Genomic DNA, 24,923 nt, shown 5'->3' with positions numbered 1-24,923 from the left:
AGTGTCCACCACAGAGCCAATCTATAAGATCATACATCCTAGGTAACAAATATTGCTATTGACGTGATCTTATTGAGACCTTTGTAACCTCCACAAAAGCCCATCATGTCATCCTTATTTTTAAAGAGGATTGGTGTGCCCACAAAAACTTACTATGTTCAATAAAACACGTAGCTAGATATTCGGAAAGTTGCTTAGCTATCTTGTCCTCATCTTTCGAACTGAAGGGTACAGATCTCTCAATCACATGATAACGACCATCAAGCTCAAAAGAGCATACAAGAATTTTATAGTCAATATACAAAGAGGAAAATCTATCAAAAAACATGGTAAGCCAAGGATGACATCGACACATTCAAAACTCATTACTCAGAAGTCTCATGGTACTGCTAGATCAAAAAATCCAACCTCGACACCATCCGATTCCAACGATCCATAGTTAGGCCCTACGTATAACGGACTCGATATTCTTGGACAATGGATAACGTATGGAGTTGAAGTCACTACATCAATTAAGAAGAAAAAAAATTGTGAGTAGAACCATTCTCAAACAAAACTAGAAAGGTTTGTTCCTTAATATAGCACCTCTTATATAGACGTATACAAATTGTTAGACTACATTATGTGTGACCTCACATGCTATCTTTTCCAATTGGCTAAGCTATGATGTCACAATATTTACTGAAGCCTTTGAAGTCGGCTTCACCTTCTTGTTTTGTGGATACTCTCTATCACCATGAAAGTGCTCTGTTTGATGGCATGCAAAACAATGACCTCTAGGGCAGTCCTCACTACTAGTCGCTATGCACTTACCATCACTCTTCTTACACGAACTCCAAAGGCGACTGATGAATTCTCATTGGGATAGAAGTTTCTTTCGACTTGAAGGCTGAGACTACTTAATGGGACCCGCCTGTCAACATTGACTGATCTTGGAAATGTTCAAGTAGTGCTCAATTGGTCTATTCCGAGAAGCATAAGGCAAGTAAAATCTTTTCTGGATTTCATTTGATTTTTTTAAAAGTTCATTAAGAACTATGCTCATATTGTTGAGCCCTTAATACCTTTGGTTAAGAGTACCTACAACAAGAAAAAGCACCTTGGTCTGCCAATTATTTGGACTACTGAGCTCAATCAATGTTTTCAAACATTGAAATAGTTGGTAACTCCAACACCGGTGTTCTAGATCATCGATCCAAATAAACCTTTTGAGGTTCATACAAATGCCACCAATTATGTTATGGGTATTGTTTGTTATCAAGACGGCCTATTGGATACGCAACTCAAGAAGATGGACCAGTCAGCTATAGAGGCTGAAGCTCCATGAGATATATATATATATATATATAGATAGATAGATAGATAGATAGATAGAGAGAGAGAGAGAGAGAGAGAGAAAGAGAACTCTTACATATACACAAAAAGCTGAATAGATTGATGTGATAGTTTGTGATTAAAGTACAAGCGATAAGGCTTGAATATATAGACTCAGGTATTCACCTATACCTTTGATCCTTTTTAAATGCTAAGTGCCGTAAAAGGTGTTCACACCTAAATACGTACTTTATACACAATCATGTGTGTTCACACAAGAATAAATAAATCTAACAAATCCCTCCTTCGGGTCATGGGTGCCTAAACATGTGCCATGAAATATTTAAAAAAGGAAAGAAAAGGTCTTACCTCTAAGAGGTAGTGTCTAATCCCGTACAATGATTCTCGAAATAAGATACATAAATGAGAGAGATGCAACGTAAGAAAGATCATGACATGGTCTACCGAAAAGCCCAAGGACCTGAAGTAAGGCATACTTCAAATATGCATGTGCATGGCTCAAACGCTAATCAAAAGCATACGTGGCTTAGAGGCACTGGACACATGACCAAAGGCCGAATACATGGGCATAACTTTCCAAATTAACTCCAAGGTCATGCAGTAAGTGGTTACAACCCTCCCTAAAATATAACTCCTACTCATTAAAAAAGAGTAAATCTTTTAGGATAAAAATCCCACACAATAAAAAGATGTGTTTGAAAAGATCTTAGCACATGCATTGTCATGGTCAATGTTAATTCCAAAACATATTATTTATTTATTTATGATCTAATTCAACACGCGTATTGATAGGATTCAGTATTGCTGAGAGACAATAATTCAACAGATACATTAAGGGCATTGTCAAAACTAGTAGGTAGCTCATTAAGCCCACTATCTGATAAGGTATTAGCAACGGCATATTGAACGTGCTGCTCCTCTTTCTTCTTGTAGCATTCGTCAAGATTGTGGCCAATACGCTCGCAATATTGACACTTGGGTGGTTGTTTCTTGGTGTAAAATGCTGCCAGTGCTATGCCAACATCTTTGTTGTGCCTTTCGTCATCCAAGAGAATGGTGATCATGTCAAAAATAACAACTATGCTCTGATACCATGTCAAAATAAGCGATGCTGCCGAGACATAGTAGGGTTTGTGGGGAGTAATGCAATGTGTGTACGCCAAACACTAAGAGAGAATAGAAACTCAAAAACACAAGAACACGTTGAGGATGTACTAAATCATGCTATGAGAAGAAAAGTTGATACAGTGGAGTCAAAGCTCAAAAGATAAACTCATTGTCTTATCCGAATCAAGTGGCAACACCTGTGGGATATTTGCATAGTGAAGGGAGCAAAACACAATCTTTCAAGCAAAGGGCTATAGAAGTAATCACTGGAAGCTGAAAGACACCTGTCGAGGGAGTCAACCATAGTCCTCTGATGCCATCGAAGATGTGGAAGATGATGGCCAACTCTCAAGGGAGTAACCACAGTCCTCTGATACCAAGGAGTGACTTGGGCAACAAATCGCAAATCCCAAAGCAACAGAGCTATCAAACGCAGAGAGAGCAACCCAAATGCCAATGCCAGGTGGATAATAATGATGCCAAATAATGGACGATGAGTCGAGCTGAAAAAACACAAGTCCCAACAGTCCCCTGTGACAAACGAGTGACGCTAAGTGATGGAGGAGAAGCTAGGCTAGAAAAACGCAAGTCCCAAAAGTCCCTATGATAAACGAGTGATGAAATCACTGACATTCGGTGATGGAGACTATCGCCAGAGGCTAGGATGCTGAGACTAAGCTAGAGATGATAACGCCAAGCAAGAAGAAGATCTCAACACTGAAAAACGCAGGTGAAGGTAGAGCTTGAAGGAGAAGGGTGCTGACGCCAAGCAAATGATAGTGACACCAAATGAAAGATACTCCAAACGCAAGGCCTGATACTGGAACAAGGCGCCTAAAGCAAAAGAGGAAAGGTAAAGACAACCACATGCCACGTACCGCAATGTTCTCCTAAAGCGGTGTGAGGGCAGTGAAAGGGGCTGGTGAGAGAAGGAAAGTGGTGGTGGTAACCAAAGAGGGTGGTCAAGAATGACTGAAGAGGGAGTGGAGATGACAGAAGGTGGTGAAGAATGACTAAACAAGTAGTCAAGAATGAATGAACTTACTGCCTATTTATAGGCATAAGCTGTTTAGGGTGGTGCATCATTGTGTGGGCGTCCACTGAAAAAGCAACCAAAATGTGGATACCAACCCTTTTTGGGGCTGTCACTGTGAAACCCTAAATGAAGTGTGTGAACTAAAGAAGTGGTTTCTCAACACCCCCTCTCAAGCCCCAAAAAGGGATGAAGAAAGAGGACCAAAGAGAGAGATGATGAAGAAAAGAGGATCCCAAAGATCCAAGATTTCCACCTGCAAGGTAACCTATAGTAAGGAACAGCAGACGAAATGAACTATAGAACCTAACTCCGCCTTGCGAGAGAAGCCACTAGCTCCGTAGCTCCATCCAAGAAGGAATTCAAAGGTCTCGTCACCAAGTCACAATTGAACCTCCAAGGTCTTGATCTAAGAGGTCTCTGAAGATCTTAGGTATTAAGAGGAGAAATGACTGCTCAAGAACAGCCATCCCAAAAGAGTAAACGGTGGCTAACAAACTTCGTGATGAGGAGGTGCCCCCTCTAAGGGTGGTGGGGGAGGGTCCCCTCAAAAGCCGAACAAGTAGAAGTCCCCCTCTAAGGGCAAAGAGAGTACATCCACCTCTAAAGCCCTCTCTACAAGAGATAGGGAATCTAAAAACTCATGGATCATGGACTCTAAATCATTTGATGATAAAGGAAGTGTCGTCAGTTGTACCGAAAAAGGTATCTGGGGGGGTCCATAGGTGGCCTCTCGAACCGGAGTAGTTGAGGGTGGGAAGAAAGAGAGGCTCAACCTAAGTCAAGGATGGGCAATAGTCACTGTTTCTCGGTGAAACAAACTACAGAGCCAAAGTAATACAAGGGGTTGAACAATCATTGTCTCTCGAAACCCTAGAAGAAGTAGAAGCAACCTCTGGTGCGCATTGCAGTGGTCACGACGACGCCATGATACCAATCGATCCTCCTATGGCTCGAAAGGGCTTAGTGTGTATTCGATGCATCTTATTGCCTTGAGCATAAAAATCTAAAAGCCAATGCAGAATAAACTCTATGGCCCAAAAGGGAGAGGTGGCATGAGTGCTTGGGGTAGACGTATATACTCTCGCAGGGTAGGAAGCAAACATCCATGTCAACAAACATTGGTAAGGGTTTCGATGATGCCAGAAGAGAAAAGCCCAGAGGTCTATCCATCTGCTTGTGGAGAAGTCATAGCATCGGAGTATCAACCTGTAAAAGAATGGGTGGGTGGGAGAGAAAGAGAAGGATATCTCTATCTCCTGTGATGTAGCGGAAATGAACGGGGAAATCAGTAGATGATACCAAACCCGAAACCTATCTTTGCCTTCTCTGATGAATAGGATCTTTAGCTCTCTGAGCTCCTGTACTTTGATAGCATATCAAGGATAACATGTATGCTCTGATACCATGTCAAAATAAGCGACGGTGCACAGAGACAATAGGGTTTGCAAAGAGTAACAAAGAGTGTATATCGCAAACACTAAGAGAGAAGAGAAACTCTGAAACACAAGAACACGATGATGATACACCGAATCATGCTATGAGAAAAAAACCTAATACAACAAAGCCAAAGCTCGAGCGATAACTGCACTATCCTATCTGAATTAGGCGGCAGTACCTATGAAAAATTTGCATAGTGAAGGGAGCAAAACGCAATCCTCTGCGCAATGGGATATCGAAGTAATCCCTGGAAAAGGTGAAGCAGAGCTGTTGAGTGAGCAAACCGCATTCGTCTAATGCCATCAGAGATGTGAAAGATGATCACCAAGTGTCAAGGGAGCAAACCGCATTCCTCTGATTTCGGGGAGGGACCTAGGCAACAAAACGCAAATCCCAGAGCGTTGGAGATATCAAACACAAGGAGAGCATCCAAATGCTAACTCCAGGTGGATAATGATAACACCAGATGATGGACGATGAGCCGGCCTGCAAAAATGCAAGTCCTAACATCCCTGTGAAAAATGAGAGATGCCAAGTGATGGAGGAGAAGCCACAGGATGTAGAAACACAAGTCCCAGCAGCCCTTGTGATAGACAAGTAATGCCATGTGATGGAGGAGAAGCCAGGCTGCAAAAACACAGGTCTCAACGGCCCTTGTGATACAAGAGTGATGAAATCACTAATCTTGGTGATGGAGACTCTTGCCAAAGGCTAGGATACTAACACCAAGTTGGAGATGATGACTCGAAGCAAGGATAAGATCTCCACACTGAAAAACGCAGATGAAGGTAGAGCCTAAAGGAAAAGGGTGCTGACGTCAAGGAGATGATGGTGACGCCAAGTGAAAGATGCTCCAAATGCAAGGCCTGATGCTAGAACACGATACTTGAAGCAAAAGAGGAAGGGTAAAGGCAACCACAAGCCACAAACCGCAATGTCCTCCTGACGGGGTGTGAGGGCAGTAAAAGGGGCTAGTGAGAGAAGGAAAGTGGTGATGGTGACCAAAGAAGGTGGTCAAGAATGACAGAAGAAAGAGTGGTGGCCGAAGAAGGTGGTGAAGAATGACTAAATAGAGAGGTGGTAAAGAATGAATGAAGTGATTGCCTATTTATAGGCATAAGTGGTCTAGGGTGGTGCACCACTATGGGAGCGCCCACTAAAAAAGTAGCCAAATGTGAATACCAACCCTCTTTGGCTGTCACTGCAGAACCCTAAATGAAGTGTATGAATTAAAGAAGTGGTTTCTCAACAAACCATTTCTTCATATTTCATCTTCAAGCCACTTTGAGAGTTGTCACCATTTCACAGAATTGTGCTTCCTTCATCAAGCTATCAAGAAAATGTCTTTTTATCATCATCATCTATACGGCTATTGAAAGTCATCAATTATTAGCAAAGAAGACTTACATGATCAAAATGCTGCTTAAGAGTCCCTGAAGAATTATAGAAGATACTGAACAATTGCATCTTTACAAATCATTTGGAATTATTAATCTCTCGCCTAAATGTGGTTTAAAGGCCATCCCATACCTCTTTTTCTGTTTTTGTAAGATCAAGATGATGAAGGTTGTCAGAGAGGACGAGCCCAATGATGGTGAGTGCGCTTTCGTTCTTCTCGAGCCATTCGTGATAAATTTTTGCATTGCCTCGAACACGCTCCAACTCGTTAGTAGAGACAACTCTCATGCGTCTTTTTGCATAAGTATGAGTTGAATCTTTGTCTTCCAGATGGAGAAGTTGTTACCCAAGCTTTTTTCAATTGTGATGTCATATCTTGACATCCCGAGATAGATGCTATGGAGAGTGCTCAATTTGAAAAGTGACAAATTTTTTATGATGAAATTTGAAGAAAGTAGGTTCAAAATTGAAAAGCCTCAATTTTAATTGGGATAAATGATGTGAAATTCTGATAAAAACCAAAAATCCTCAATTTCATATGAACTATCTCTTAAGAATTTTAAAACTTAAATTAATTTAAGGTTTTAATCAAAACCTTATCTTTAATCGATGCCTCATTGTGAATCGTGATGATGATGTGAATGTCGATCAACGCAGAAGATGGACAAACTGATGTGCAACACGCAAATAGGCCATGCGCAGATCGCAGGGGTAAGTGATGAAGACAAGCTAGTACATAGCTGTAGTTGCAAGCAAAGTTGCACACCAGCTCCAAGTTATGACGAGGTGACAGCAACGGCAATCAAAGGCATGTATACACAATTGACGTGCAAAACTGGGAGAGCCACGGTTGACAAATTTGCGGCGAATGGACAAGGGCTAGATAGCTATCTAATGATAGCAAGTCAATCACGATTCGTGAAGGACAAGTACATGGCATACATGTCCAACAGACGGTGAGTCGATCGTAGAGGACATGTGTGGGACACACACAAACAGGAAGTGCAGTACTTCATCCTTCTCCTCTTCTTAGTCTTCTTCTTCTTCTCACGTTGTGCAACATATAGCTAGTAGCAAACATACAAAATGGATAAACGAGGAGAACCAACAAAATATTGATCAACCACAATCAAAGTTGAAGGCGAACCCCCTCTGATACCACTGTTGGGCATGGAGCTCATGAAGATGAACCAACAAACTATGGAGCATGAAGCTCCATGATTTTTATTTTTATTTTTTTATTGGGGAGGGAAGGGGGGTGTGGATGGAGAGAGAGAGAGAGAGAGAGAGAAAGCACTTGCAATTACACAACAAGTTAAATAGATTGATGTGATAGTTTGTGATTAAAGTACAAGTGATAGGACCTGAATACATAGGCTGAGGTATCCACCTACACCTTTGACCATGATTAAATGCTAAATGGTGTAAAAGGCGTTCACACCTAAACATGCACTCTTACACACAATAATATATATTCACGCACAGGGATAAATAAATCTAACATGGTCAACCCATCGCATTTGAGAACAATAAGCTCATGCATGCCCAAACGCATTACATCACCAAGAGAAGAAATCATTGGCAATCATCCATGCGCTTAAAATATGGCATCATTATTTCTACAACACACGATTCATTATTTGGACTAACCACCATTCGTTGAAATACTTTTGATACCATTCCAATATTCGTGGCCAAAAGGCGAGATGAACAGAGCTTATGCAAGAATTTGACTTAGAGATTTGTTATCAAAAACAATATAGTTGCTGAAACCAATGTTTCTTCTCAAATGGGTAGTAAATACCCAAATTTAACACTAATTACAATAAGAATAAATTTCATATAAACCGAAAATGCAAATGTTACCATTCGATCTTGGATATTGGACTCCCCATTGGCCCTGAAAATCGCACCCCTTACAGTATTTCTTTAACTTGTACACCTTGCAGTACTTCTTTAACTTATATTACTAAAGGTTGAAGTATACTACGATCCAACCGGATCTCCTTCAATCTTCAATACATCTTGCTATCCATAGCAACCAACAAGCCTTCAGACCGATTGGCCCCTTGGTTTGCTTGGGGATCAGCCTTCAATTTGCTCCTTGGATAACAAGTTTTGCCCCAAGCTTAATATTGGCTAGCTGGCCTCTTGAAATTCTTTAAGATTCCCATATTTCAATTGCTGAATTTCAAGTACTAGGTTCCCCATTAATTAGCACTTTTCCCAGGGTGGCTGGTAAACCCTAATTTCTGCTGTAAATAAGGCTTTAGTAGCAAAAAATCTTCATTTACACCCTCTTGGAACTGCATTTGTCTTAGATCTCGAGGGAAGCTATGAATTGGCTGAGAGAATGGAGAGAAACCTGGAAAGAGAAAAATTTCAGAGTGTCAATGTCAAATTTGACTGAAATTTAATGCTTCTCTACTGTGAATGGCCCCACATGCAGTCACTACCCTTGTGGATCCCAAAATTGTTGTTGCATGCATGTAGTGAGCTTGCATGGGTTGTCATCTACGTCCAATGGCCTCCTTATCGATTGCGGCCAGCTCTTTGACAGCCTCCAATGGCTGGGCTGATCACCAATGGTGGGCTGGAAAATTGCAACAGCAGCTCTCTCTCTTTCTCTCCCAACCTTCACCATGCTAAAATGAGGTTCCAACAGCCTCATATAACCTTTCACTCTCTTGCATGGGAAAGTTTTGCAAAGTGGCTGTAAACGCCCCGAACAACGTAGTATGCTTAACAATTACGATATTCGCTTGTTTTCGAGATTTAATATAAAAGAGAATGAACACTTAAAGCTGAAAATGAAAATTACTCACAAAATTACAGCCATGAAAATGTAAAAGTAATGGAGACAAGATTGAGGGTTGAAGATGGGCAACCCCCCCCCCCCCCCCGAATGAATGTATTTCTGCTCAACCCAAGTCCCTTAGGGAAGAGCTCAGTTACAATCAACCTGAGAGTGAGGAGAAGTAATTCTCACTCTCACAAAATCATGCAAAGATGTACAAACACACATGCATTTTCTATTATGCAATGATAAGAACTGATTTCTTTACAGTATGAGAGAAGAAAGAGAGGAAATCAGCCTTTCTCCATCATTGAACAGTAGTACATGGATAGGGCTTGCTTCTTGTTGCTAAAATGGAAGAAAGAGCTTGAGAAGGAGGTACTGTAATGAATTTACAGGCTTGCTGTCCTGTAAAACAGCGATGATAGAAGAGGGAATATAGAGGAATTTGATAATAGAGAAGTGGGGGATGATAATGGGGATGGATGGGGCCAGTTTCTAGCTATCTGTGGGTGTTGTACATGAGTTTACAGCAAAGAAAAATGATGTTGAATGAAAAAAAACGAGCTCTTATTTATAGGAGAGGGAAGAGCTAGTACAAAAGGGGAAAGTGGAGTAGCACAAGACAAGTGTCCAGCCACATGTCATGAGATGTGACAAGTGGTGGGACACTTGGAAACTTATGTGACAAGTGTCTTGACACATCTCTCTTCTCTATGGCCTTCCTTTTTGGGCTGAATACTATCAAGAATAAAAACAACCAAATTTAGTAAGCACAGTCAGAGTACAGAACTTACTATTTTTAGAATGACATCCCTATTTTTTAGGACTAGCATTTTTAGGCTAATTCGAGACTCCTAAAATTTAGGGACCTCCTAAAATTTAGGGATCTCCTAAAATTTAGGGACCCCCCCAATATAGGTATCATATGAAAGCTTTTTCCGTGTACATCGCAAAAACAGTATCAAAATCTTCATGTGACTTTCCTATGCAAAGAAATGTGCATTTCAAGCTTTCAGCCCACACATGCACATTATACAAGCATTTCATGATCATGCCATCTTGTTGATTGTAACTGTCTGTTCTGGTGGATCTAGCCCACACTTCAAGGCATCAATCTTTTTTGTGTGCGAGTCTAACCTTGATATGCGTGAGTTCTGGTCACAGGCGCCCAATCGGGCCATATAGGTGAAAGTGTGAACTATCTTTTCTCTAACCCACCGCGTGAGTCCACCATAACCTGTGACCACTCATCAGTAGCCAGCTCCAATGCACTTTTCTTTATATCTAATTAGTGCAAAGGAAATAAATTTAATAAACCATTATATAGACAAATTAATGAAAAAATGATACAAATTCTGTTTCTATAGAGTTGTGACAGTGGCAACCTTCTAATTGCATTTTTCAGCCATTTTTAGCCCAATTAAATCAATTTTTGGAATATTAATACTGTAAATTAATTTAATAATTAATTCTTGCTCAAAAAATTATGTATACTAACCAACAATTAAATTGGCTCAAATAGAGGAGGAGAGGGGAAGTAGGAGGAACGTTTGGAGGAAGCATTTGATAAGAAAAGGAAGGCCTTATCAAGAACAAACCTTAAGCCATGTATGGGGCCTCCAACCCAACAGAGTCTGCATTCTAGGCTTGAGATCACTAAGGAGAGGTAATATTGCATTTTGACCATCTCTATTGATCCCAAATAAAATGAACAATACACTCCTATAGAGCATCTACTAATTCATCTTCTTTATGCTGTATGACATAATGAGTCCTGCTTACATCTACGAAGTCTGTGCCTTAAAGAGTGACACAAACCCCTGTAACTTTCAAGAATACTAATCACACGTGAACCTCCTAGGCAATACATCCACCACCATTCTTCATGCTCTAACATGGCTAACACACTTGAACCCACATTCCTGCAATAACATATATTTTCCCTGTTAAGCTTGAACACAAACAGTCAATAAATGTAAAACCCAAGGCTTCTGCTGAATGCAAGCTAGTGTCATCATGAATTATAAGTGACAAGTACAGAAAGCAGAAAACTGACCCTTAGTTTGAGCACTTCATTGTAGTTTTCAAATCAAAGTTCTCAACCATTAACTTCTTCATGCATGGCAGTAGGCATGCTACAAGTTTCATCACTAAGAATATATGTTGAGCATTAAACAAATTTATTGAACAGGAAACAGAATAACATATCGTACAAAGCATTGATTCACGTACCCTGAAAGGGAAAGTGTGGGGCAAAGGGATGATGTATGCAGTTCCAGGAATTCACAGGCACAAATAATGACAGGTTCTGTAAAGCGCACCTGCATTCAAGAAAGTAAACAATTCAACCTTTATGTGTGAGATATCAACACTGCCCAAACAACTGTATGCCCTCTCGAGAGACTTCTGACAAACAGCTGTAGAGACCCCTAGTCTCTACTAGTTGAGCATTGAATTTTATAGGTTCTTTCCTTCATGTGAGTTACGCACAAATTCCTAATTTCACACAACTGTGTTGCTCTAGCAAGATAATGCAGTTTTCATCTGGGATTATGATTGATGTAATGAATGTTACCTTATGATGTGAAAGCTAGCAGAGTAGGGGACGGCATCTCGTATATTTGAAACCTTTAAAGACTTAGCCCTTCATTTCAGATATCCGCAACCATTCTCAACCCTATTTCAGCGAATTTCAGCCCCATTCTTGTCCCATTTCAGGCATCCATAGTGAATATAAATTGCATTACTATCCCATTCCTTGGTCTTGGCAATCAAATCCCCTTGTCACCATCCCCCTCCTCATCCTTGTCTTGTGTTTCTATGCAAAATCTCACAGTTCTCTTGGTCATAATACTTTCTAAGAATTTTGGACTTGCCAACCTTCCCTTGTGAAACTCAGTGCCCACATGGCAAATGCCAGCAATTTGCAGACAGACTCAATGAAATGCATTCTGGACACAACTCAGAATAGAAATGACACCATCTGCTGAGTAACTATAATGTGATTGAAAATAGAAGTGTGTCTCGCGACACTCTCTGAGAATTGTGAGCTGAGGACAAATATTTAAGGTTTGAACTTTGAAGGTCATTTCAAGTCCATGAAATAAGTCCAAGTCAGGCCAATAAATACATAAACTAATCCAACAGTATAAACAATACGGTCAAACATGATAAAATAATAAATGTTTTGAAAATTAGAAACGTAGATCTCTTAAAGTGTACTACACTGTGTCCCACTAGAGAACGGATACTAACAGCTGCATGGCCCAAGAAGGGTCACCGCAATTTGAGGCTCATTCTAAAGACAAGGCACAGCTACAGTAAAGATCAGGATAATTTGGTGTGTATATTAACCATGACGACAAAGCAAGCATGTGCTGATGAAGTTGGAAATCATGTTGCCATGGGTTGAGATGGCAAGGGCGATGGGTGCTGATGATAAAAGCAAGGATGCAAGGGATGATTATGATTGGTCAGGATGGGACATTGGTTCCATTTATGGAACTTATTTAACCACTTTTCCTACCAAAAACTCTAGAGTCTTGCATTTTGAATAAATTTGACCTAGAAACTGCTTTGGGGCTGTACAAAGCTGAGAGAAACAGCCTATGAATAAGATTAGCTTTAGCCTAATTCTAAGGTAGTTTAGCATCCTTGAGATTGGCAAAAAGTGAAGGAGATGGCCTATGCACGTTGCTCTATTGTTGGTAACTGTTGATGGGATTCTTTGTATGACTGTCCCAACAGCAGTGTTTTCTGTCCAGGCACTCCTGCTGCTGATTGACTGCATTCAAGACCCAACTTGCTGTGTTCACTGTTTTGGCTAACTCCCAAGCCAAAGGACTCCTGAGTTTTGCTCCATCAGCCACTTCTCAATCTTGGTGACTTGGACACACATTGTACTGTTGTGTTTGGCCTCCTCTACTGCCATCATTTCTCAGCACATCAAGTTTTTGTGGTCTGCTAAGTTCAAGATCCAATGTATGACAACTCCTCCAACTTCCCTCAGCCCATTCGCAACCTCTCACAAGTGCCATTGACTTCTGGAGAGCCCTCTCAATTTTCATTCATGTTTTCTAAGATCATTTGTTAGTCTCTGTTTTCTCTGCAAACCGTGGTATATCTTCATATGGTATTAGAGCCAATGCTCTTATAAGATTTACCTGAGCTACCATGAGAGCTGTGTTTTGCAAGAGGGACATGATGTAGCTTGTGATGTCTTAACCTTCATCCCCCAAACACTCACCTTCAAAGCTCGAACCCCCTCATCTAGATTCCCCATTTTTTACAGACTTTGGTATTCTTCATCTCCAACACCTACAGCAACCATGGATCCTGATTATATATTTGTTCTTCAGAAGGTGCATTCTCAATCAAGGAGACTTAGTTGTTAACGATAGCCACCTCTCAATTGAGGGAGAACATGGCATCAAGGGAACGATTAGGGATCCAACATCTTTATCCCTATCATGCCTAGTGGCAAATGTTAGATTAACTTAGAATTACTCTAAAATATAAGCTCATACAATTGGTTAGATTCTTTCTCCACTAGCACAACCCAAAATTCATATTAATATTGGTTAAATTTATGTGAATGTGAAGCTCAAGAATTTTCAATATGACAAATTGCTCCAAAAGTTTATTAAAAGGCTCCATTGTCTCGCAACTATCTTCATCCTGAATCGTGCAATACTTTGAAACAAACCAGTAGATTTGATCTATAGGGCAGTGAACATAAACTGCCCTTTTAGATTTAGTAAAGAAAGTAAATGACACAAAGAACCTAAGAGCTAGAGCACTCTTGCACAGTAGACAACACCACATTGACCCTCAAAGTGAGCACCCCTTACAATATTTCTTGAATATTGAAGATGAGCCTTTACATGAACCACTTGCAACCCCCCGTGTGATCAATGCAACTGTCACAAACCAGCCCTCTCTTTGCTGATGATTCCTTGTGTGCTTGGCCCTTCAATGGACTAAATTTCGCTCCAACTACTATGCCCTCAATAGCTCTTTCCAACCTTGACCAACGAGCTTTCAATCCATCTCAATTATACACTCAAACTAGTGTGTCTTCAAGCGTACAAAGCTGCAATCGCTCCAATGTTGACCAACATGGCATTTAGAAATGCATCCACGGTCTCTCACTGCTACCACACTACAACTAATGAGGAATTCACACAAATCTCTTTCCTAAACTGATCCGATTCATTCAATGAGGCCTCATCCCTAATTGTCCAATAATCTTAGAACTTTTTCTGAACCAATGCACCTTCAATTCATTGTCAAACTGAAGTAATTCAGACTTGTAAGCCTCCTATCCATAAACCCTAATCGTTACCATGCATTTCCCTTGAGATTGGATGCTGAATTTAATACTTTCAATTGCTGAAAAATCAGACCTATATGGCTGAATACATTTTCCTTTATGTCTACCCAATCTTCAATATTTTGGTGACCAAAAACAAGGGGGAAATTGGGTATTTTGGTTGAAATGTCTTAAGGAAGCAATTCCACACCCACAAATGACTGATTTCTGCAAACCCTAGTCACTGATCTGCTGTAAACAGCAAACCCTAATTCTGATCTAGTCTGAAATAGAGCTTGCACAGCCCGAGAGAAAAAAAGGAGAAGAAAGAGGTTGATTCCCGGCCGTCCAACACCTTAAGATGGCTGCAAAACACTCTCCTCCTATTGTTCATCATGAGAAATCAACAAGTATGCATCTCCTTTTGTTGCTACAACTCTCCAAACTTGGGCTGCTCCAAAACTAAGAGAGAAGAAGAGATAAAGAGTGCCCCAAAATAGCCAACATCAAGTTTCCAAATGAAGAACCAGTTGCTCCTTAATTAGATCATGTTTTTTATTAAGGGCTAATTTATGACTTGATCATTAATCATAAGTGAGCTGCTCACTAAACAAAACTTTAGCTCAAGGCCTGCTTAATAACTTAAGTACCCTAAGTAAACTGCTCATTGTTAATCCTTGTTCCTATGGGAGCTACCACTCTAAGGCCATGGCAATTTATCTTTGGCAACCAAGAAGATTCAATGCTCATAAAAGCATCAATGGAGTCAATATTTAACAGTAATTATAAGATTTTGTTAACGTTAAGGCTACCCTGCGCTAGCATTGACACAGTTGTTTGTGTCATATTAGCCGTGATGTCGAGGAGAGAAGACTAGATGTTGGAGGGAGAGAAAGAGACCATGTTTGTGTCATATTAGCATTGACACAGTTGTTTGTGTCATATTAGTCGTAAGGAGAAGAGAAGACTAGATGTTGGAGGGAGAGAAAGAGACCGTGTTTGTTGTTTTGGTATCTCAAAAGAGAGGGGAAGTGACCTGGCATAGTGTGGTGATGATCTACATAGTGGTCCAAGCAAGACAATGGCGGGCCTACTAATGAAAGCAGTGGCTTCTCTAGTGCGGCCGCCTATTGTGTATAGGCAATGTAACAACCTACTATGATATGTTGTGTGAAGCCTATTCAAGCTGACACATGGATGCACGAGTCTCGATGGATAGGTGGGGCCCTAAGTAATGATGCCTTGGCAACCTGTCCGGCAACTAAAGTGCACAGCTGCTTGTTGACCTAACATAAGAATTAGATGCCGAATTAGCCACTTAGACAGCCCCAAAAATGCTTAATTAATTAAAACCCTAAAATGGTGTGTGGTTCAAGAGAGTTTTAAAACAATGCGCATACGAGGTCCCGAAACTTTCTATAAATAGACAAGCTACCCTCCATTCAACCTCAAATCTCGTTTTTACAGGTTTCAAGAGTTGTATCTTTGTTGCCCACAGCCCATTCGTGGAGGACATCACAATCAAAAGTGTACCCTTGCTATCTGCTATCATTTGGCACTTAATTCTAGCCTCCATCTCCATCTTCTAGTTGTCGCATGGTCCTCTCTCTCTCTCCTCCAACTGTCCCCTATACTTCCTAGATACTCCCCTTCAATCTCCAACTATCCCCTGATTCTTCTCTCCTCAAGTACCTGCATTTTTAGTCTTTCTCTATCCTCACTGCCTGTTTGCATTACATCTAGCTTCCATAGCTGCGTTTACTAGTGTCCGCCAACTCTCAAAGGCTACCTTTGCAGCATTTTGGGATCCATCAAGAGTACAACACACTCTTCCGCTCAATATCTTTGCCTAGGTCCTCAAGGCACCAGAGTTTGGGTTACAATTTTCATTCCTACACAGTTTGTTTACTACATGAGCATTGTATATTAAGTATTCAGTCATTCATTCACTTTCCATAGTGTTCATTGTCTCTAAGTTACCCTAACCCTTACTATATTTTCTTGAGTTTACGCTTTGTTGTACACTTTCATTTATGTTTCTGCGTTAGGGTTTTTTTTTTCCATTGTATCATAGCAAGGTTCTCTTCCACGAAACCTCTGCCTTGGATCTGGAAGCCCTTCACAATAAGCAAGAACAACGGTAGAGCAAGATGACTTCAAACACATCTTCACCACATCATCATGATGCTCCCGAGCCTAGCACATCGAGACATGCAACAGAGTGGGCTTCACAGCTTGCTTCTCCATTCGATATGGATAGAGAGACTCTAGACTACCATGGAGTCCACAAACTATACAACATTTCACGAGCCGAATATGACCTCATCCTCATGTATCGAGCCCAACCACAGATTAAAGGTAAATTTGAGTTTTCCCCTTTAGATTCAGTGCACTGGTCTAATGATTTTGCAAGAAAGACGAAACTTTCAGAAAGAACTAATCACCCTTACATGGAAACGAGCATGGAGTACAAACCTTTTTCATATTTACCACCATCATCTTCTTATTTACCTCTTTCTTCTTTTCCACCCACTTCTTCACCTTCATTCACTCCTATGTCAAGTGCGCATGCTATTGCTTCTCAATTTTTTGATTTTAATTTCTCTTTTTCACAAGATATTCGAGATGCTCATGATAAAGGAACTCTTCATACCAAGTATTGGTTCATTAGCCCTAAAGAGAATAGGGTTTTCCAATTGCACTCAAGAAAAGGTAAACAAAAATTGCAAGAATCTATGGTGAGTGCTCCTTCTTCATCTTTTCCTTACAATTTTACATATCATGGTCCATCTGATTTTGGTGATTCATCTATTTCTTCATTTGCATTTAATGGATAAACGAAACCTAACACATTTCCCACAACTCAAAGGACAAATCCATTTAATCTCCCACCTATCCCCCTCACTAGTTCCACAACACCTTCCTTTCCACCTCCATTAAGTGCATAGACATGTCTCCTCACTTCACACCAGAGGGTCCTTTACCCATAGGCACACCTTTTAGGACCTCATCTTTTCCCTAGTCAAGTAGTGTCTCCATGAAGGTTCATTCTTTCATCCCCTCACTTTCGGGTTTTTCACAGCTTGGGAATGCCACCCAACCACTACTAAGTGTGGATTAGTTGGTACCACAATTTGCCTCTATGGCCTTACCCAATGCATCTTCTGATCATTTTGCTATACCCCAGCTGACTCTTGGACAGCGTTTATGTGTCTCAATGCCTCCACCTCCACCGGCACTTTATGGAAGCATTCATGTTTCAGTGCATCCACAATAATCGGCACCCCTTGCATACTATCAACCTATTCCTGCTTACCCACCTCCCCCTCCTACTTATCCCCATCTACCACCTCCTTCCTATTCCACTTATCAAATACCTCATGGTTATTCTTACTCATTGGCCAAACATGCCTTTAATGATAAGACTCATTTTAACCGGTCAAACTTCACTACTTGGTCAAACCTAATGACACATGTCATGGACTCCCAAAACCTACGGAATCTTGTGCAAGGGTTGAAATCCCAACCTACTCCTACACTTGTTTCGTACGAGGTTGTATGCTCGTGGAAGGCTAGAAATGCATCCACTATTGTTGGGCGGATGCAAGGTCTATTACCTGAATTTCATTCACAACTTCAGCATTTCGACTTAGCATTTGAGTGTTGGGCACACTTAATTGACGACTATGTGGCTCAAGATAGGACCCGTCGCATCAATTTGGATCCTGAGCTCCAAAACTTTTAAATCACTAACCAAGATGACTTAAACATCAAGCTGGGTGAGTATCAACTCCTCACCGAGTTTTCTATCACAAGGGCTCTTAAGTCCTCAGATGATCACATCACATTATTTCTAAACAAGCTGCCAAGAAAGTACTTCCATTTTGTGCAAAAGGTGATCTCACAACCCATTATGCCCACATTATATGAATTTGAGCATCAGCTACTGCCTTATGCTTCGTTATTCAATCAATTTCATAGGTTGACTTCTACAAAGGGGGCTCTTTTTGCTTCTTCTTAGAAGGGGCAGCAAGGTATGGGTTTAAAAAACTCACAATTCCAATCAAAAACAAAAAGAAACTCGAAAGTCAAATCAAAACCAAACTAGTGAGAACCAAGGAAACTCCTAGTTCTCTCTAAAACATGAGTGGTAGAATGTACGGAAGAAAAATCAGATTGTCAACATTGTAAGAAGGCTAAGACCTAACCCCCCCCCCCCTCCCCCTCAATCGAACAACCCCCAACAAGGAAGACAGGGTGGTGGCAACCCTCAGCAAGGGGTCTGGCCCACACTATCAAAGATCACTCATCACACTTGACAACATTTTCAACACTAGAGCACTTGTCTGACTGGTCTGCAAAGGCCCACATCGTCTCCGTAGAGACATTTGAGAATGCAAGTCTTGTTCACATCTACAAGTTGCCTCCTAACAAAGTGATTGTAGAGATCCACTCATCACAACCAAGTACTTCAGCTACCCTAAACCCTCCTTGGATTGTGGACAATGGAGCTACTCATCATATGAACCCCATTGCAGACATTTTCATTTTTGAAGCCCCTACAGCCAAGCACATCCGAGTTGGGAACTCCTTCTCAATCACGATTCAGACTCACGATCACGTCAAATTTCCCACTAACCAAGGCCTGAATCACGCTACATTGAATGATGTATACTATGTCCCTCAACTTGGGATGAACTTGTTATCCATTCAACAGCTCTGCCAGTTGGGTTGAGCAATCTTCTTCACAATGACCATAGTCCACATTTCTTTCAAAGCTAACAGCCGAGGGCTCTAAGTTTCACTACTTCCAAGCTTTACCCACTACACACGACCCTAAGAGCATTGAGCGTCTTTGGTATTTCCGCTTAGAACATCTCCAATACGACTCTCTATATGAGTTGTCGTGCCAGCAAATGTTGATGGCCTTTCCTATATAAAGTTATCACGAGATGTCTGTAAAGCTTGCCAACTCGAGAAACAACACTATAACCCATTCTCTCAACAATCTACACATAGAGCTAAGATGTCTGTTAAATTGATTCATCTTGATCTTTGTGGGTTGACATCCACCACTGCCTTAAACAATGCATTGTACTTATTTTTAATTATGAATAATCACTCTCATAATATATGGGTGAAATTTCTCAAGCATATGTGCGATGCCTTCACATATTTTTCTACTTGGGTACTGCTAGTACATAACTAGACCGGTCGTCGTGTAGGGTACATGAGAAGTAATAGTAGAGGTGAGTTCACCTCCCACGAGTTTTCCAAGTTCCTACATAAGCATGGTATTTCACGCTAGCTTACCTCTACCAACTCTCCTTCACAGAATGGAGTTGTTGAAACCAGCCTTCTTCCTCGAATAGGGCGGTAAATAACCTAATTAAGCACTAATTACAACAAGCATAAAATTCACATTAATTAAAAATGCACACTTTACTTCTTTATTCTTGGACAATGATCAATCTGTCGGCCCCAAACTAGCGCCCCTTGTGGTATTTCTTTAACCTTTATTGTAAAAGAATGGAATACCACTAAAATCCTTTGATCTCCTCCGCTAATGTAAGTGCCTCTTGCTCTCGAAACCAACCAGCAAGTCTCCAAACCAATTTGCACCTTGGTTAAATAGGTTTAATAAGCTCATGATAGTTGTTAGTGGAGATATGATGTTATGACATGTTTTGTTGATGTTCTGATTGGTTCTTTTGTTGAGCTTCTATTTTGTTCTTTTTTTTTGTAGTATGAGAGGATGGAATTATGATTGATGGAGCTTAAGAGTGTTTGGAATCTTATTGAATGATTCTTGGTGGTTTTGAATGGTTTTAGTTCAGCTAAAGCCTTCCTGATGACCTTCTATATGGTTATGTAAACCTCTGTCTCTTCCCTACAAAGGAGAGCCCTTTGTTACAGCTCGACAGCTATTCTCTAATGATGAGATTTTGAAGCTATTACAAAAACAGGCCAAGGAAATTCTGGATGTCAAGAAAGTGAGCAACACTTTAGGAGTTTCCTTTTCCATGATCACTGATCTTGTGTGGAAGTTGGTCTGCTGAGTAGTTGAAGGCAAATTAAGTTGATATGTAAAATTGAAGAAACTCAAAGTAAAAAGAGACAGAGATAGAGCGAATAGAGTTGGAGCTACATGCTCTTATATTCTATCACTATTCTCCAACCATCTTCACAGTCGCCCACAATACTCATAAGACCACCTAGGTTATACAACCAAACCATAATTAACTAACACAAGTCAATTTACTAGCCCGACTTATTAGTCTAGACACACATACATCTGCTAGTGATAGCTAGACTAGATAGTTGTCATATAGAGAATGCTCAAAAATTGGCCTTCACCCTACTCCTTGAAAAACAAATTCAGCCCCAAATCTGATACTAGTTGACTAGCCTCTTGAATCTTCCTAAAATTCCTCAATTTCAACTACTAGAATAGTCCTATGCCCTCAAGAGCATGCATCCCCGAGGTGGCTGTCAAACTCTAATTTCTACTGTAAATTAGGATTTACAACAAAGATTGCTTGAAATATCTTCCTCTAATGGCTCAAACTGCAGAAAAATGATGAGATAACTTAAGAAATGGCCGAAGGATGAGAAAGGATGCTATAGAGAGAAATTTTAAAGTTTCATCACAAGAAATGTTAAAAAGCTACTACTCCCCTAGTCAAACAACCATGGAAGCTGTCACCTACAGCTTAGGACAATCAAAAAGGTTGTTGCACCCTCCTGTAAGCTGTCATCTACACTAGAAGGACCTTGGGCTGCTGTCACCTGCTCGTGGAGAGCTCCAAACTGGTGTCACATACTGTAGGACTGATCCTTGGTGGCTACAAATCATATCAGTAACCTCTCCTTGCTCTACAACAGCCTTCTTCGTTCTCACAATGCTGAAATAGACTTTCACCAGCCCCTAAAAACTTTTTTTCCACTTGCATGGACAAGTTTTGCCAAGTGGCAATCTTCTAATCTCATTTTCCAACATTATCTAGCTTATTAAATTAATTTTTTAAATATTAATTTCGAATATTAATTTACTAATTATTCTAGTGCTAAAATTTTTAATTTCACCAACCAATAATTAAAGTGGCTAAGCCAATTTGTATACACTGACTCTGACTAGGTAAGAGATCCTGATATCTGTTGTTCCCATGGCGGCTACCTTTTTATCTTGGGCACGACACCCATCTCTTGGGCCAGCCGTAAGCAAGAGATGGTAGCGGCTTCCATAGATGAGGCTGAGTATCAAGCACTTTTTAATGGTACCACAAAGGCTATCTACTTGAGGAGCTTACTAGCAACACTACACTTCCCATGCGACTTTTCCACCATTACCTATTGCAATAACTAGTGTGCCATTGTCATTGCGGGTAATCCGATCATTACACCATAGACACGACATGTGGGGTTCCACTTCACCAAATGAGTAAGTTAAGCTAGGCACCATACGCCTAGACTTTGTGCCTTTCTCAAACGACTATGCAAACATATTGACCTAGGATCGACTTGGATACACCTTCCACTACTCCTTCAAATAACAGGGAGAGGGTGCTTTCCTCTAGCTTTCTCTTCCAGTTTGAAAGGGGGGCAAGTTTCTTCTCTTGGTAGTAACAGTGATGATACTCAAAAATTTTGATTCAAGCATTGTATTTATTGAACATTTTAAACATTGTAACTTTATCCACATTGTTAGAATGAAATGATTGTAAAAAGACACTTGGGCAAGTGAACAATTTCCTTGCAAGAGCACTATTCAAGTAGCACTGTTGCATAGCATTTTGCATCAGCATGATCACACTTGTATTGCCTCTTGCATAACTCCAGTGCATTGGCATTCTATTCTTGTAAGCATACATCTATGCACATTTATCTCTTTTCGGTCTTTCTGAGTGGTCAACTCAAGATCCATCATATTCGCAACATTGCACATGGCAGTCTCCAAGTCAATCTCCCTTGCTAGCTTAGCCTTGCTAGCTTACTTTCCACACATCTCTTTTTTTCTCTCCACATACCCCCCATATTTATTACTAGTCTATTCCTTCGTCATCGACATCCAATACTAGTAGGAATCGCTTGTTTATTTTGTAAAAGCCTTTGGAACTGGCTACTTGTCTCTTGTCCGAATCGACCATCACCTCCCATTTTTGAAACAATCATTATCAAAACCCAAAAGAAAAAAATTCACTATGATTCCATCTGCCTTTGCAGGACTCGGTAACCTTGGTAAGATAACTATCACCTCTATAACCTTGATAAACCATTGGGCATCAACAGTGCACCCTTTCTCCAATGCCTTGGCTGCTTCGGGGTGACACCCCTTGGGGTAAAAACATATAAAATCAAGAACACTCAAAATTTGGATTGGCCTTCCTTTCTAGCTCACTTTTTGGGCTTGAGAGGAGGGTTGAGCTAACATAAGCATTACATGGTGAATTAGCCACTTCAGCAACCCCAAAATGCTTAATTAATTAAAATCCTAAAACGGAGCACAATTTGAGAGAGTTTTCAAACGGTGCACAGTACAAGATTCCAAAACTTTCTATAAATAGGCAGGTTGTCCTCCATTCAATCTCAAATCTCGTTTCTACAAGTTTCAAGAGTTGTATCTCTGCTTTTCGCACCGCGTTCCCGAAGAACATCACGATCAAAGCTTTCCCTTGCTGTCCGCTATCATCTAGCATCTAATTCTAGCCTCTCCCTCCACATTTTGGATGTCGCCATCATCATGAGCTATTTGCTGAGTTTCTCTCTCTAACTATCACCTATACTTCCTACATAGTTGCCTTCCATCTCCACATATTGCCCAATTTTTCTCTCTCCTCATTGACTACCTGCATCAAATCCAACTTTCACAAGTTTGCTGGTGTTCAAGTCTCAAAGACTACCTTTGCTCCATTTCAAGATCCATCAGGAGTACGATACTCTCTTCCGCTCAACATCTCTACCTCAATCCTTGAGACACAAGAATTCGGGGTATAGTTTTCATTCCTACACAATTTGTTGTTGCACCAACATTGTGTATTCAGTATTTAATCATTCATTTAATTGCTACAGTAATCATTGTCTCTAAGTTACCCTAAGCCTAACTGTGTTCTTTTGAGTTTATACTTTGTCGTACACTTTCATTTATATTTTTGTGTTTGGATATTTCTTCATACTGCTACGTAGCTACATCGCATTTCATTTTGATGACCACAATATGGACATGCCTCTTTATGCATATTTGTTTATTGTTGTAACGTGCCCGTCCAGGCACGTTTTAACAGTCAGTCGAGAAACAAGTCTAAGCGTCGCCGCCCAACACTCCCATGGAATGTTCCAGGGTTTGTCGCCTAGGGTCTCCCGATTCCGCGCCTCGCAACGGAGCATTCATAGCCCAACCCACTAGGATCGACCTAAAACTTGAGTCCCTAGGGGTTAAGGTCTCCTAACAATATTCTAGCGTCGGATTCTGGACATCCTACTTTACGTAGAGATACCCAATCCGAAGCAGACCCATGCTATACTTGGTTCAAGGAGAATGGGAAACGAGAGGGATGCACTGCTCAACCACTTTGCCCGTAAGGCATAGTCCCATTCCGGCCCCCTAAAACGGCATGAATTAGGTTCTAACCTATCTAAACGTCAAACGACGGTAAAACCTTGTGAGAAGCCTCCCAGTTCTCTGGGACCACCCGGCCGTAGAATACACCCATCGGGAATCCCGCCCACCTGCTTCCCTTGATAGCTTTAGTTTTCTAATTAGGTCCTACCATAGTTATGTGTGACATTTAAAATCAGCTTCATTAATTAAACCTTTTAGGGAACAAGATTTGTTCATGTAACTTATAGCACAAACACGAAAACAACACAAGCAATCCTTTTGACAAACAAGTTCCTTAACTTATCTTCAAGTTAATATTTGTCTCCTGCCCATACAGGAGAATTGTGTATCCCTTCTGTCCAACAGAAGTATCCGGTCCAAATCACATGGCACCATAATATCCATCCTATATCTAGAATAGGATCTTCCAACGTCTCCAGATGTTGGGCTCACGGCAATCTACGATTCCGATCCGGTCTAGGCAAGGGGTGTCCAGAGCTCCACTGACCCCAAGTGACCTAGAAGTGAGACACAACTTCCGTGGTTAGCCTTTTCACTACTCGACCTTCAACCCGTGAATTGAGCAGTGCTCTCTCGGAGTAATCCGCGGTGCGATCTTGGAGATGATCCACTCGTGCAAAATATCTTTTCTTAATTAATCCAATTAAGAATCAAGTATAATCAAAGCAATCAACCTAATATCATCTTCTAGTGAAACATTACTTTATTTCCCATGGCTACTTGTCATTATTGACCTTTGTCATGCTTTTACCATCCAACACAAGCACTTGGAATATTTATCCAAATTAAAAATGAAACAATCAGTTGATTGTAGGGTGTCGTTCAATCAATCAACAAAACTAATTGTAACTTTCAAAACAATACAAGAATAGACGCAATA

General features: G+C 40.6%; 1 protein-coding gene across 1 annotated transcript in view; it reads right to left on the bottom strand.

Annotated features, from left to right (window-relative positions):
* EMB2016 (mRNA methyltransferase EMB2016) overlaps positions 1–24,923 on the bottom strand; it is a 150,304-nt gene that overhangs the window by 99,931 nt on the left and 25,450 nt on the right. Inside the window, exon 2 of the mRNA XM_087667905.1 lies at positions 11,346–11,434. Within this exon, the coding sequence (XP_087524031.1) occupies positions 11,346–11,434 (89 nt within the window). The remainder of the gene's footprint in view (positions 1–11,345; positions 11,435–24,923) is intronic.

This window comes from Lygodium microphyllum, chromosome 26, assembly GCF_053477565.2.
Source record: "Lygodium microphyllum isolate KBCC chromosome 26, Lygodium_microphyllum_v1.1.10, whole genome shotgun sequence".
In the NCBI taxonomy this organism is placed as follows: domain Eukaryota; kingdom Viridiplantae; phylum Streptophyta; class Polypodiopsida; order Schizaeales; family Lygodiaceae; genus Lygodium; species Lygodium microphyllum.
This window is presented reverse-complemented; position numbering and strand designations above follow the sequence as displayed.